Source organism: Botrytis fragariae (genome assembly GCF_013461495.1).
Source record: "Botrytis fragariae strain BVB16 chromosome Unknown tig00000075, whole genome shotgun sequence".
Classification (NCBI taxonomy): domain Eukaryota; kingdom Fungi; phylum Ascomycota; class Leotiomycetes; order Helotiales; family Sclerotiniaceae; genus Botrytis; species Botrytis fragariae.
This window is the reverse complement of record NW_023500995.1, coordinates 12,627-26,660: the sequence shown is the minus strand read 5'-3', so window position 1 is coordinate 26,660 and position 14,034 is coordinate 12,627. Positions and strand designations below refer to the sequence as shown.

Genomic DNA, 14,034 nt, shown 5'->3' with positions numbered 1-14,034 from the left:
GGAATTTTTCAGCAAAACTGGTTGCGTGGTAATCAGTCCATAGATCAGTTTATAGTGAAGAAATTTGATGGCAGTATGTACGCATTTTCCCTATAGCGACAGATTTAGTACCTTACAAAAGAGAGTTGTGCCTCCTTGCATAAGAGGCTTATCGCTTCACAAGCAGAACCCCGAGTAATTCACTTCAGGTCTCGTTTCTCCGACTCAGTAGTATTGTTGGAATTAATAGAGATTTTATAATTGATAACGACTTCTGTACTCTGTAGTCTCCTTTGCAAATTGGATTTTGCGCAATAGGAAAAGGGAAAGGACAAATCCTCACTTGCCTGTGTTAATTTGAAATTCTGATATTACATTATCATTTATGCGGGCTGTGTTCGACTCGTAATTTGAAATGCGATAGAACGGACTCAAATAAGCGAGTTAAATGCAATTCTTCGGTTATTCTTCTGGTAAACAGGGGACAATAGGCAGTTTACCAGCCTATCATCAGGGAACATGTTCATCGAAAGTTCAATTAGAAATTTTACGTCGACAAATCACGAAGGGGGGGAATAGTATATGCAAAGCTTAAAGTTTCTGTCGATATCATGTCCATACGAGCACTCTTTAGTTCGGTGTCTGCGGACTCACTCCGGAGACAATACCTTTGTGCGAAGGAGATATGCCCTTCAAGACGGTGACAGGAGAGTATATAAGAGCGGCTTTGTCCCATCTAAAGCAAGGACAACAAACGCTTCCAATCATTCAATCATCTCTCTTAGTTTGTCAAATCACTATCATCTTTGCACTTCCACTGTCTCTTCTACACCTCAAACCACAACAACCATAATCAAGATGCTCGCCTCCATTCAGAAGCTCGCCATTTTGGCTCTCTTCTTCGGTCTCTCCGCTGCTGCACCAGCTCCTGCCACAGCTTCTGATGCCGTAATCCAAGTTTCCACCGAAGCTTTGACAGCCTTCGGCCTTACTGAGGACATGGTCGCCGCCACCAATATCACCAACCGCGACGTTCTCGAAGCCCGCGCCGTCCTCGCAACGCGTGTCACTTCATGCACACCACCATCCACGCCTCACGACGCTACTTACGGCGCATGCGTCCTTCCTTTGATCGATTGGCCCGCGACGGAACACCATTTACATGCTAGTTCTAGCAGAATACTTGACTAAGCATATGGGTTGCCCTACGGATGGCATTTGGGGCGGGGCTGCGCGTCCAATCGGTCAGATCACTGCTCATCGCTGTGAGGGTCCAGGCCCGGAGTATATTGATCAGGGAGCGCAAGGGTGGTCTATCAATAGTTCTTTCAACGAGGAACCTTGTCTTTCAGGTGACAAATGCGCTTAGTGAGTTACTCGCAGGTACACATTCGATTCTGGCATGCGAAGCTAACAAATTCTATAGGATGCAGCGCCTCTTTTAAGCAGTAACGCGGGTCTTGATTGCGAACTTTTGAGTGAGGCACTGGAGCACTGAGCGCACAAGTGCATTCGAGTTATTTATCCGTGTCTCTTTTGTGTCTCAAGAACACTCAACACTCGCTAACAACTTGTTTCTAATGTTGTAGAAAAGTCACTACAGATAGTGAGATGACTGCTTGATAGAGTCTTTTTGAAGCTGGATTTGATTTGAATCTTTTCATTCTCTGGCTTCCTTGTGGGTTTGGAGGGAGTTAATAAGTTAGAATACATAACATAGTTTATCATCGAATGAGCTATATCATCCAGTGGGCCACTTTTAGATTTACCAAAATCAGTCATTTTTAATATTCCTATTTTAATAAAAAATCATTATTTTTAAAGAATAAGAGAACGTAAAATAATGATAAAATTTTAGTTTCCTAGAAATCTAATTTTTATAAAAATATTTCTATTATATTCAAGAATAAATTGAAAATGTCACGATTTTCGTTACAGAAAAACCATTTCTCTAATAACTCTTATATAGATTCGAATCTTTATTAAAAAATTCAGTAAAAACCCCGAATATCATTATTCCATGTATTGATACTTCAACTAGTATGTGATAGAACGAAATATCATTATTTCGTTATATCATTGTTAAATTTATAGGCTAGCAAATCTCAAATCTAATACACAATCTTTCAGGAATTAATGAAATAAAAAGAAAAGTCAGAAAATTATTAATTAGAATTCAAGAAATTCAACAAAATAAATTATCTTGAATTATCTCAAAAATTGAAATTAAAACTCAATTTAGTAGTATTTCAGTAATAGGAGGGTTAGCGCTAAAGCTTGATCATTGTGACAAAATCAATTGGAAAACTATTAAATTGAATTTTAATTTCAATCTTGGAGATAATCCAAAATAATTAATTTTGTTGAATTTCTTGAATTCTAATTAATAACTATATCTCTTTTCTTTTTATTTCATTGATTCCTAAAAGGTTGTATATTAGATTGAAAGATTGATAAACATTACAAAATGCTAGTTGAGGTCACTTTAGTTATAAATCTGATATTTGAGGTATCAATACATGGAATGATGATATTCGGGGTTTTTACCGTAAAAAATTAGATTTTTATAATAATTTTATAATTAGATATTATATATCCAATTTTTAAAAAATTCTATTAATAAATACAGAAAGTGCACGGTTATGTACAAACGAATTTTGTATGTATTTGAAATGGCTCACTCGATGATATAGCCCACTCGATAATAAACTACGTTACTTTAATTTATTTTAAAACATCATTCGACTCCATCTATTGAAATTTGATTTATTAATCTAAAAGTAAAACTTCTTGATGATTAATTGACTAACGACCTACTGCAAAAATCATTTAGTAATGAATTAAGATAACACAACGTTATTAGTTTTGGGAAAAATTCCTGGAGTCCGATATCTGCCTGCCCGTTTCATAATTAAGAGCTCCGAACTATATACACTAAAGATAGTCACGTGGTACTTTCACAACGAGTCATCACATTAGGCCTCAGGCTACAAAAGCCGGCTTTTCGGAGTCCGCGGAGCACCGTGGACCGCGATATAAATATGTGCATATATGTTGATAAACTGCCGTGTGCGTTACCTGGTTTTAGAATTGTCGAAGGAAAATACATTATGGAAGCGACCGCGGAGCCACGGACTTCACAGCCTCCTGGTCATACCGCTACGCATCAGTCTCGTGCTGTAAGTTCCACGACGCTGTAGAAACCTGGTAGAGACTGCTAATCGTTGTACCACATCAAAGTGTGAACAGTGTCATCGAAGGAAGGTGAGTCAAGAGATTGAGCATGTCATTTGGTGATTGCTGATTATTCAGATTCGTTGCGACAGACGATTTCCTTGTTCGAACTGCCAAACAGCCAATCTATCATGTCGAACTTTGATTCGGCGGCCTGTGTTGGCTCAGGTGAGACCAAGCACCAGAAATAACGAGTAAGGTGATTTATATTTTGTGGATACCCGGAGTAACGAACTTTTCAGACACATCAGATTTAACCGGCTCGAGGAGCAGCTTTCCGATATTCAGCAGACTTTGTCAATGCTGCAAAGCAGTCTAATGGAGCTAAAAGTATCTGATCATCTTTCCAATTCAGCAGAAATGAGAGAGAAACCCGACACCACGGGTAAAAAGCACACTGCAACAGTCATAAAAGACGGCTCAAGCCTGCCGTCTCCAGAAATGATCGCCTATGAAGGTGCATCATCTCTTAGTGTTCAGTCACACCTTGCAAGCGAGATGTTTCGAGACCTAGTCAAAGGCAACCCTCTTAATAGTTCGGCCCCTGATATCAGTATGGAGTACTCGCAGCTCGACAAGGCTTTGAATCGCAATGACCCACAGTCACTTCTTTACGACAAATCCTTTCCAGAGACAGAAACTCAACAGAAGTCTGAAGGGAATACCGTAATGCCCCCTTGACAGATATCGTGCTGCTATTAAAATGGACCAAAGGTGACTATATATACAAAATCAATCTAGTCTTCTCGCTGATTTAATACAGGCCCCACAAAGCCGACTCTGTTGTCCTTTCTTCCCCTTATCTCGATCTCTGAGCTTGATAGCCTCTGCAAGAAGGCTTACTTCGAAATGGAAGAATGCACCACCTCCGACTTGATTATTATCAATGCGTGTTTACTATTCTTACTGCCAGAATACTGCATTTCACAGAACAAGGATGACTCTGTAACAGCAAAATTCCATGTTAATAGCCTTCTTTGCCAGAGAAATCTGGAATTGGCCCTGACTCGTTTAAATCTATTCATGAACTTGTCATTGGATAATACAAAAGCTTTGATATTGGCCGTGAGCAGCAACACATACCCTACGATTTATGATATCGCTGACCAGGATAGTCAATGTATGCTATAGGTACACATTCCCTTGGTATGGCTTGGACATTGATTTCCACAGCAGCTAGACTCTGTCAGAGTCTGGGTTATCATCGTTTGGTCGTCCGAAAGAACGCGGGTAGTAGTGATGAGAATGCGAAGATGGCGTTGTTTAGATATGTCTACATTCTAGATCAGACGCTTTCGTTGAGGCTTGGCCGGCCATCGAGTCTCCGTGAGTGCGACCTGGCAACCGACCCTCTTCCTACCATGTCAACTTCTGGCTCACAGGTATGGGACTTTATTTGGTCTCTGTGGATAGAGGCAGCCCAGCTTCATGCTTGGACATTCGAACGCCTCTATAGTCCTAAAGCCATGGAGCTATCACAAAGCGCGCGTACAGAAGCTATGAAAAATCTCGCTTCCCTCACTCTTGCGGCGAAATCTAGAAACTCCAAGGTAGCTTCACGTTTCCACACATGCCTTGATGATTCTGCCACTATACTCACTGATCTTTCACAGCTCGAAGGCCAGTTCTGCGAATATAGAGCTAGTCAACATCAGTACCTTGGTTTCGTCCAACATGCAAACGATGTAGTTTTTTTGTCTCTTCTGACGCTAATTTACCGGTCAATCCCTAGCGAAAGCTCTGATACCTTGTCTCCTTTCAACCAACAATGTCTCGAAGCGGCCCAGGCGGCACTCGCAGCACATCATTCCTGCTATCTCAACTACATGATCAAGCATAAATATATATGGACTATATATCTGCAGTGGTCTGTGATATCCCAAGCTGCCCAGAAATGCGACTAACAATGTGATCAAGGACCGTCCTTGCATGCCCAATCATACCATTTCTCGTTATTTTTTGTCATGCCGTCACAACCCTTTCTCTTGAGACCATAGAAGATCTGGAAAAGTTCGTCACCTCCCTCCAGCCGGTTGATCAAACCTATATTGCCGGCTACAAAGCTCACGCACTGTGTCAACGGTTCTATGAAGCTGGAAAATCCTACATTGAGACGCAGCTGCAGCGGAAGAGGGAAGCAAGCATGGCGGACAAGTGTCGAGATCTTGGTGCTAGCATTCTCACCGATATCATACCTGAGTTCTGGCATGCCCCTGATGGTACCAATTACGCTCCGAGCAATTATGGGCTGGACACTCTAGAAAGGCAACGGATACAATTTAGGCAAGACCTCATGTCGGAAGAAGATGCTTGGTTTTTCGGAGATCCAACCATTTTGGGACTTGCTGACGACATTTACTATAATCTCGATAACAGGTCGTTGTAGTGTGATATAAAGAAAATAGATTGCGCAATAGATACTTGCAGAGAAAATAATAGGCCTTACAATCAACCTTAGATTATCTGTCTGCATCGTAGATGATCGAGAAATTCATATAGATAATTTGTAGGTAATTCAAAACAAATAATAGTCTACGCTTGAATTTGAATCAATATTATATTAACTTTATACAATAATCATGTTGTAGAGCAAAGACTAGCTCTCATAAATAATTTTGTAGAGCAAATAGAAGCTTCAATGAGTTACCTATAGAGCGGAAAACCTGGAGAGCACCGATAGGTATAGACTGTTTTTGCGCGGCCTATAAAGAAATGAAAAATGATTCGATGGTTGCCTACAAATGATTCTAGATGTTTTTTGCTCATCTCAGTGTGACGGACTTCCGCGGCATCCAGAGTCGAAGTGGAGCACAATCCAACTTTATATGGACTGAGCCCGGGATTTTATCATCCACGGTATCCTATTGTCCGCGGTAGTCCGATGCAGAACGAGCGTGCAATCTCGTTCTTGATGTCTCTCTTGGCGTTAGACGAGTATGGCTGGTGGCTTGGTCCGTTGTACACAATTTCCGTTGCGGATCTGGTTGTTACTATGAGACGATTTGGTTGGAAGTATAAAGTGCAAAGCTTTCCCACCGATGTTGACTTCTCATGTTTATTATGACATGTTACTTTCAGGGTAATAAAATATGGCCACCCTGACTCAATATCAGAATGTTGATCAAAGGAAGGACAGGGAGTATGTAGCGCCCGTCATGAAACTGTCATTCACTGGCTAATTGTATCTTAGGACCTCATATCTGGGAAGTAAGGATCGGGAGGCACACGAGCGTCAACGAAGAAATCATCTCCAAGAAAGTGGCTCATCGCCCTCATCATGCAACATCATGCAAAATGCGATAATCGATGATGGCTCGGTGCATTACGAGTTCGGTGGCCCCTGGGGCACGGGTGCAATGACATTAGGCTTCCCACTGCTGATGTACTACATGTGGATCGGTGCGAAATTTTATGGCGGCTCTTTTCCGCTTCCCTCAGCAGGGCAGTCCCTGACCGAATTTATTTTCTCTCTCATTCAACTGGCCTGTAAAGAAGCATTCCCGTCACTATACGCTTGGAAGATATATTGGACGTTCATCATCTTCCAAGCTGTATGCTACGTAGTCCTTCCTGGAGTTTGGAGCTATGGCAAGCCGCTAGATCACCTTGGTGGTAAGAAGTTACAATACTATTGCAGCGGTCTGTGGTCCCTCTGGGTATCTATCATCGTCACGGGGGCGCTGCATTACAGTGGTATTTTCAAGCTCTACGAGCTCTTGGACGAGTTTGGGCCGCTGATGTCCGTTGCAATTATCTCCAGTTTCCAAATCGCGATCGTTGCGTATCTCTCGGCGATTTTGCGAGGAGTTCAGCATAGAATGAGCGGCAATCTTATCTATGATTTTTTCATGGGCGCAGAACTCAACCCGCGCTTCGGAATTCTGGATCTTAAGATGTTCTTTATGTTACGACTGCCGTGGAACATCTTGCTTGCACTTGCTTGTGCCACAGCCGCTAGGCAGTATGAGTTGTATGGTTATGTTAGCGCGGAGGTGTGGTTCTTGATCCTGGCGCATTTTCTGTATACCAATGCGTGCGCAAAGGGGGAGGAGTGCACAACGACTACATGGTGAGTAATCCTTGAGCTAGCTACATTGGCAATATAACAATAAATAAATTCTGGAAGTGTGCTGATAATTTGCCAATAGGGATATATACTACGAGAAATGGGGCTTTATGCTAATATTCTGGAACATCGCAGGTGTGCCACTCAGCTACTGCCATGCTATTCTATACTGTGCCAATCATCTTTCCACTCTAACCGAATGGGTCTATCCATCTCTCCGGATGCCCTCACTTGTCCTTCTCTTCACATCCTACCTCTTTACCTACTGGGTCTGGGACACGATTGGCAGCCAGAAGAACAACTTTCGCACCCAGGAGCACAGCACCTTCACAGGCCGTAACGCATTTCCGCAGCTGCCCTGGCGCACAATCGACAATCCGAAAGTGATCAAGACGACAACGGGTGACAGTATCCTTGTTGACGGTTGGTATCGGTATGGACGCAAAATCCACTACACTTGCGATATTTACTTTGCGATTGCATGGGCGCTGGTGGCCGGCTTTGAGAGTCCTTTTCCCTGGTTCTATCCGGTGTTCTTTACCTGTATGATTCTTCACCGTGCTCATAGGGATATCCAACGTTGTAGGGCAAAGTATGGACATAGTTGGGAGGAATATGAGAAGGCAGTCCCTTATATTTTTATTCCGGTAAGTTTTATTCGTCACATGTTGAGGATTATATTGAACAGTTGACAGTACATCTTTTGAAGTTGGTGCTTAGAAGTGTGGGAGTTGATGTTTGTCACGGGTTCAATACGTAGTTATGTGGATGCCTTAGGCATCCGCCCTCCATATAGTCGGCGCCTCTCCGCCTCCTTCTTCACTCCTTGTAGAATATCATACATCTTACCTAGTACCTATATCTTGCACCGTGATAATGTTGTAAGAATAAGAAATACCATGGTTAAAGATGGGATATTATTTGGAGGATAATAATTGAACAAGGGACAGAAGATACGGATAGAGGGATCACGCAGTTATAGAAGGAAGAATCTCAAGTCTTTATAGACTCAAGATTGTGTGGAAGGTGGGTACCTCAGTCAGACCATTAGGCTCAGCCCCTCGAAAAAAGTTATTTAGGTCATCATACTAGTCTTATGGAGGACGATCGTTGCTCGGGTAACTTCATTCTTGTATACAAGTTTTGAGAGATCCAATTACTGAAATATTCAAATTGATTTCTCATTTTCCTCGTCTCATAGCTGTTCTATGATCGACAACAACTTTCTATGAATATAATTCTGATGAAAACGTGTATACATTCTTATTATTGTTCCAATTTTTTTCAATATATACTATTGAATTAGACTGTGTAGAAATAATATATACCTGTAGGTAATCTATAAATAGTCTGCTCTGTAGGTTATTTATTCGAGAGTAATACTATAGTTGATTTCTACTAGAATATATTAAAGTAATCATCTAACTCGTATACATCTGATGATAACTCTTTACTTAGTAATAACTAAAATTTAGGGTTATTAGAATTATGAATTTTTAGAATCTATGAAAATTTTCCAATCTAATAGTGTTTCAGCTTTTTCATTTCTTCTTTACTAAGTTTTTTTTTTAGATTTTTACTTGATATTGATTCATATCTTACTTAATTTTAGAACTAATATTATAGAAACAGCCTACGGGATTACGTGGCTTGTTTATATAATTAGTTATAGATTTACTAAAGTATATAAACTAGTACTTCGAAGTAGAATATTATATAAAGAATGAATATAGAATTAATTCCTTGCTTTTAAGACTAGAGGCTATGGTTTACTCAATATTTTGTTATAGGAGCTGCCTTAGGGGTCACGTGAAAGTGATTAGTGATTTCTTAAAATAGTTTAGATTAGACTTCAAATAGGAATTTAATAAGATTACAACTAATTATAATATAACTATTAAAAGATTGAGTGGAAGAGGCCTCTGTTTTGACTCTATTACTTCGCGTGTAGACATCTTGATCCCCTCTTGCTCCCCTCGGAGACCAATATGCCTGTCTATGGTTCGTCTAATCTAGCCTGTTTAGGTAACCGTACTACTAATCACAGCACGTGATTAGTACCGGTAACTTCTATTCCTTTTAACAATAACCCTAATAATTATTTTAAGTATAAAGCTTTATAATAGAGTAGATATCATCAAAGATAGATATCTATCTTTTCCTAATTACTAATTACTTTTTAATCTTATAATTCCTATAGTATTATTTCTATAGATTATAATATCAAGGCTTATCTTTATCTTATAATCTTATTGTTAATATCATCATGAGGATAGTGAAGTTAATATAGTACTATGGTTCATACTATTGTAATATTGCTTGCGGTTCTAAAAGCTAGGACTACGAAACGTATATGTTATAGTGCCGAGGCACTAGCGCAAGCGCTAGTGCGGTCACATGATCCCTGTCCCGGCACTTATTATAGAAATCACTGTCTTATATAATACTAATATAGTATATATACTAATAAACTAATAAACTATATTATCTAGATATTATTGATTAGATATTACTAAGCTTTTTTGTATAACATCTAAGGAGTAGATATTATACAAATATTATTGAGAAGTATATTAGTATATTAGGTTGAAGTAGTGATAGGGAGTAGTATAGATTATACTTATTAGGCCTGAGAACTAGTTTTATGTTATAAAACGTTCAAGGCGTGAGAGGTAGGGTTTTATGTGGGGTAATATTACAGAAAACACACGCAAAAAACCTCTGTGCTTTTCTTTACATTGTGAATAGTTCCCCACATAAGAGATATATTGCACATTGTAATAGAACTAGGCCTGATTAGGGTTAGTACATTGCCCAACCTCAGCTGATGCCCGAAAATCGTTTCGGCATCTTTCTTCACGGTAGCCTTGTAAACCATAATCCAAAATCATTTTGTCAGTATATATAGAATTTATTACTTCGATTATCTTCTTCAATCTCCAGACCTATCGAACGACTTACACATTGAATCAAAGAATACACAAAGTGTGACGTCAAAGCCCTGTTCATCTATCAAACTTTGTGGCTCAATTAATTGTTCGACAACAATGGTTCTGGATCCTTTGAGCGCTATATCTCTGGCTGGAACCGTGTTGCAATTTGTCGAATTTACAAGCAAGCTTCTGATAAATGCTCATGAGCTCTTAAAATCACCTGAAGGGGCTCTGGAGTCGAATAGCCAGCTTGAATTCCTGACCGCAGACCTAAAGGGAATTACTGGAAAGCTGAGAACGCCTTTGCGTGAGGCTGCCCTTGGATGTGGTTCGAAGGAGGAAGCGGAATTGAGAAAAGTATGTGGAGCGTGTGACGGTGTCGCAACTGAGCTATTTGAGCGGCTAGAAGGCTTGAAAAGAAACGGGCACCATCAAAAATGGAGTAGCTTGCAGAAAGCAATCAAAACGGCATGGACCAAAGATGAGATCAGTGCCTTAACATCGCGGATGTCAGCTTATAAAGACGCCATCCAGTTGCATGTATTGGTTGGGCTAAGGTAATCCTACTTGTCTCGCAAACCAACTGGCCGCTAACATGTGAAACTTCCTTAGATCAAGTGTTAGCTTTACTACAACAGAAATGGCTAAACGTTTTGACCGAGTGGACCAAAACACACGAGACATCGTTGCCTCACTTTCATCTACTCGGAAGCTTCCGGATCCTTATCCGGCGACTCGAGACCGTATTATTACGGAGCATCTTGAGAAGCTTGATTCTCGATTGCTAACCATCTTTCACGTCCTAAACCAGGCTGGCGAAGAGCTCCGCCAAGGAAGCTCTCATAAAAACCCGCCCAGAGTCAATACCGCGGTGTCAACGTTCGACAACATTGAGAACGAACCCCGATTGGAGTATAGTGAGGAGAAAGTGAGACGAAACGCCGAAGAACCCATACTGGACAACTTTCGATTCCCCGCAATGGACGACAGACTAGACCAAGTGACCGAAGCCCACCGGGAAACATTCGAATGGCTGTTCAGGGATCAAGAAGAGTCTGCACCATGGGGGAACTTCGTGAAATGGCTTCAGTCCGGGGAGACTATATATTGGATTCATGGGAAAGCCGGCTCTGGAAAATCCACCTTGATGCGATTTATTTTTGGCCATCCTAGAACCCTGCAAGAACTGTCAATGTGGTCAAACAACTGTCTGAAGGCCGGATTTTTCTTTTGGAACAGCGGAAGCAAAGATCAACGATCACATGCCGGGCTCCTTCGGTCTCTTATCGTTGCAATACTTGAACAGTACAGATCTTTGATACCACTGCTTTTCCCCTTGCAATGGGCACACAACTATGCTGAGGCGGTCAAGGAAACGAATCAATTCATCAATAAAACTTGGACATATCCTGAGATTTCAGCTGTATTCGAGGAGATCATATCTCAAGATACCGTGAAGTTCAATATGTGCTTATTCATTGATGGTCTAGACGAGTATGATGATAACAAAGACAATATTATTGACTTTGTTTTAAAACTCAGCCGCTCATCTAGGGTCAAACTTTGCGTCTCCAGTCGTCCGCTTCTGGAGTTCGGGGATGCGTTTAGCAGTTATCCGAGTTTGAAGCTGCAAGACTTGACTGTCAGTGATATAGAGAAGTACGTGTCTGACAACTTGGCTGCAAATACCCACTATCAAATTCTGGCATCCAGAGAACCCACTAAGGCGCCAGCGCTTGTCCAAGATCTGGTACATAAGGCACAAGGTGTGTTCCTGTGGGTCAAACTTGTCACTCAGTCTCTCATTAGCGGAATGAGGAATCGCGATACTATCTCGGATCTCAGGCGAAGATTGGATGATATACCAGGTGATCTGGAGGACCTCTACAACCATATGCTGTCATACATCCATCCATTCTATCTGCAGCACGCATCTCGGCTTTTTCAAATTGTCAACGCTGCGCAGCAAGAGGCTAAAATCATTGGAAGAGAAGATGTTGACCAGTTGCCTCTCACTGTCTTGGCGCTTTCATTAGCTGTCGACGAAGATTCAACTTTAGCAATTACAGCCAGAATACTTCCATTATCCGCAGACGAAATCAGAAGCCGATGCCGACTTATGGAAGATCGACTGAAAAGCCAGTCTGCCGGTTTGCTGGAAGTACAGGGGCCTGCGGAAGGTCTGCACGTCAGTGAAATGAGGTTGTCGAGAGTTGCTGAAGGAGATTTGAAAGTCCAGTATCTTCACCGTACAGCGCGCGACTATCTCAATCGCGCAGATATTTGGTCTAAACAGCTTGACCGGACCAAGGGCAGTAGCTTTAACCCCCACGTCGCAATGTTGAGATCTTACATCCTTCTGCTAAAGGGAGTTGTCGCTTCCTGGACATCAAAAAAACAGGCACGTCTGGCATATCTTGCTTTAGAGCACGCATCATTCGCCGATGTCCAAACTGGAGAGTCTAACTTTGAGCTTTTGGATGAGTTGGATCGCACTATGAAGGATCATGCATCCACTTGGACGGGGAATCATTGGACCTCACGACAGTTTGATGCGATATCACCTCTTGGCTATGAGTCCTTCATATCTGCAGCTGTCAACTATGGACTTTGTGCATATGTTCGGATCAAAGTTCTCACAGGGCATCAACTCACATCCGGCTCGAAGCAAGGGAAGTTATCTCGCCAAAAAATACGTCCTCTTCTCGATATCGCCGTAAATAACAATGACCCAAAATTTCGATTAGCACCAGGGAGTAGCAATATGGTCTTTCTACTTCTCCAGAGAGGTGCTAAACCTAGCGATATGTATTTGAATGCAACAATCTGGGAGCGAGCCTTCTTTGGGGGCGATGGACTTCTTTCTAATCAAGACAAACTGGGAGGACGAGGAGGAGCGATATGGCTGGATAACCTTCGACAGCGGCTCGCGGTTGTCGATTTACTAATTCAATACGGTGCTAATATTAAATTGTCCACAGAAGCTGATGGAATGACGCAGACTGCGCTGAATCGAATCCAAGCCATGGATTTCTCGACTTTCTTTCCAAAGGAAACGGGTGAGCTGATGAATCGACTCAAATATACCGACCCGAAAGGACATACATTGAGCGTACGTAGTAAGGGTGGATTTAGATCATTATTTGGAGTGATTGGAAAACATCGTGGTTGGTAGAGTCATACATATATCCGGTGGACCCTCTGCGATGCTATCATATGCTTATTCAATCAGTGATGGCACTAATTGTTGGTTTGAGAAGGATACGGAAGACGTAGTACCTACAAATGTAGGTCCTAAATGTCTATGTTGTATTCTATTTAAAGAGCTAGCTATATACAGGAAATAATAGATCTTATATAGACCTACTAAAAGAGCTAGTCTTTTTTGCTTTCGCTTAGGGCTTATAATATAATAACTAATGAATTAAAACTATTCACTATATAATCAATATTTATATACTAGAAACTCTCTTTTTATAGTTCAATTTATTCTTCTATTAATAAAATACTAAACCTTATATTAAGAAATGCCCTTTCTTCTTATTTATTTCATTATCCTATTATCCTATTCTTTCTCTATTTATCTTATTAATTTAATATTGATTTTGTTTATATTAATAAAATTAGATAGAGTTTAATATAGTTTTTCTTTAGTTATTATATTGATTAGATTAGTAGGTTCATTAATTCAAATGACTTCTATAATCTCTTTTCGTTTATAAGATTGATGTAAAGCTATAATATTGATTATTAATTGTTTTCACTTATTATATCTAGCTTTATGAGCAAGTTATATAATGACTTTGAATTAGTGTATAAGAC

General features: G+C 40.7%; 4 protein-coding genes across 4 annotated transcripts; all 4 read left to right on the top strand.

Annotated features, from left to right (window-relative positions):
* Positions 1 to 837: 837 nt before the first annotated feature.
* On the top strand, positions 838 to 1,477 carry Bfra_005497 (uncharacterized protein; the record flags this gene model as incomplete). Its single annotated transcript, XM_037335879.1, has 3 exons — positions 838 to 1,042; positions 1,149 to 1,331; positions 1,413 to 1,477. 3 exons carry the CDS (start codon positions 838 to 840, stop codon positions 1,475 to 1,477), a joined length of 453 nt encoding a protein of 150 aa, XP_037191089.1.
* A 1,543-nt stretch (positions 1,478 to 3,020) lies between these two features.
* Positions 3,021 to 3,894, top strand: Bfra_005496 (putative c-24 sterol reductase protein; the record flags this gene model as incomplete). The annotated part of the gene is made up of 3 exons (XM_037335878.1): positions 3,021 to 3,158; positions 3,292 to 3,407; positions 3,456 to 3,894. The coding sequence occupies 3 exons, from the start codon at positions 3,021 to 3,023 to the stop codon at positions 3,892 to 3,894; spliced, it is 693 nt and encodes a 230-aa protein (XP_037191088.1).
* Positions 3,895 to 4,062: 168 nt separating this feature from the next.
* Positions 4,063 to 8,358, top strand: Bfra_005495 (putative c-24 sterol reductase protein; the record flags this gene model as incomplete). Its single annotated transcript, XM_037335877.1, has 7 exons — positions 4,063 to 4,278; positions 4,329 to 4,763; positions 4,827 to 5,080; positions 5,131 to 5,589; positions 6,404 to 7,282; positions 7,362 to 7,926; positions 8,287 to 8,358. 7 exons carry the CDS (start codon positions 4,063 to 4,065, stop codon positions 8,356 to 8,358), a joined length of 2,880 nt encoding a protein of 959 aa, XP_037191087.1.
* A 1,968-nt stretch (positions 8,359 to 10,326) lies between these two features.
* Bfra_005494 (putative small s protein) lies at positions 10,327 to 13,387 on the top strand (the record flags this gene model as incomplete). The annotated part of the gene is made up of 2 exons (XM_037335876.1): positions 10,327 to 10,769; positions 10,825 to 13,387. The coding sequence occupies 2 exons, from the start codon at positions 10,327 to 10,329 to the stop codon at positions 13,385 to 13,387; spliced, it is 3,006 nt and encodes a 1,001-aa protein (XP_037191086.1).
* Positions 13,388 to 14,034: the final 647 nt, after the last annotated feature.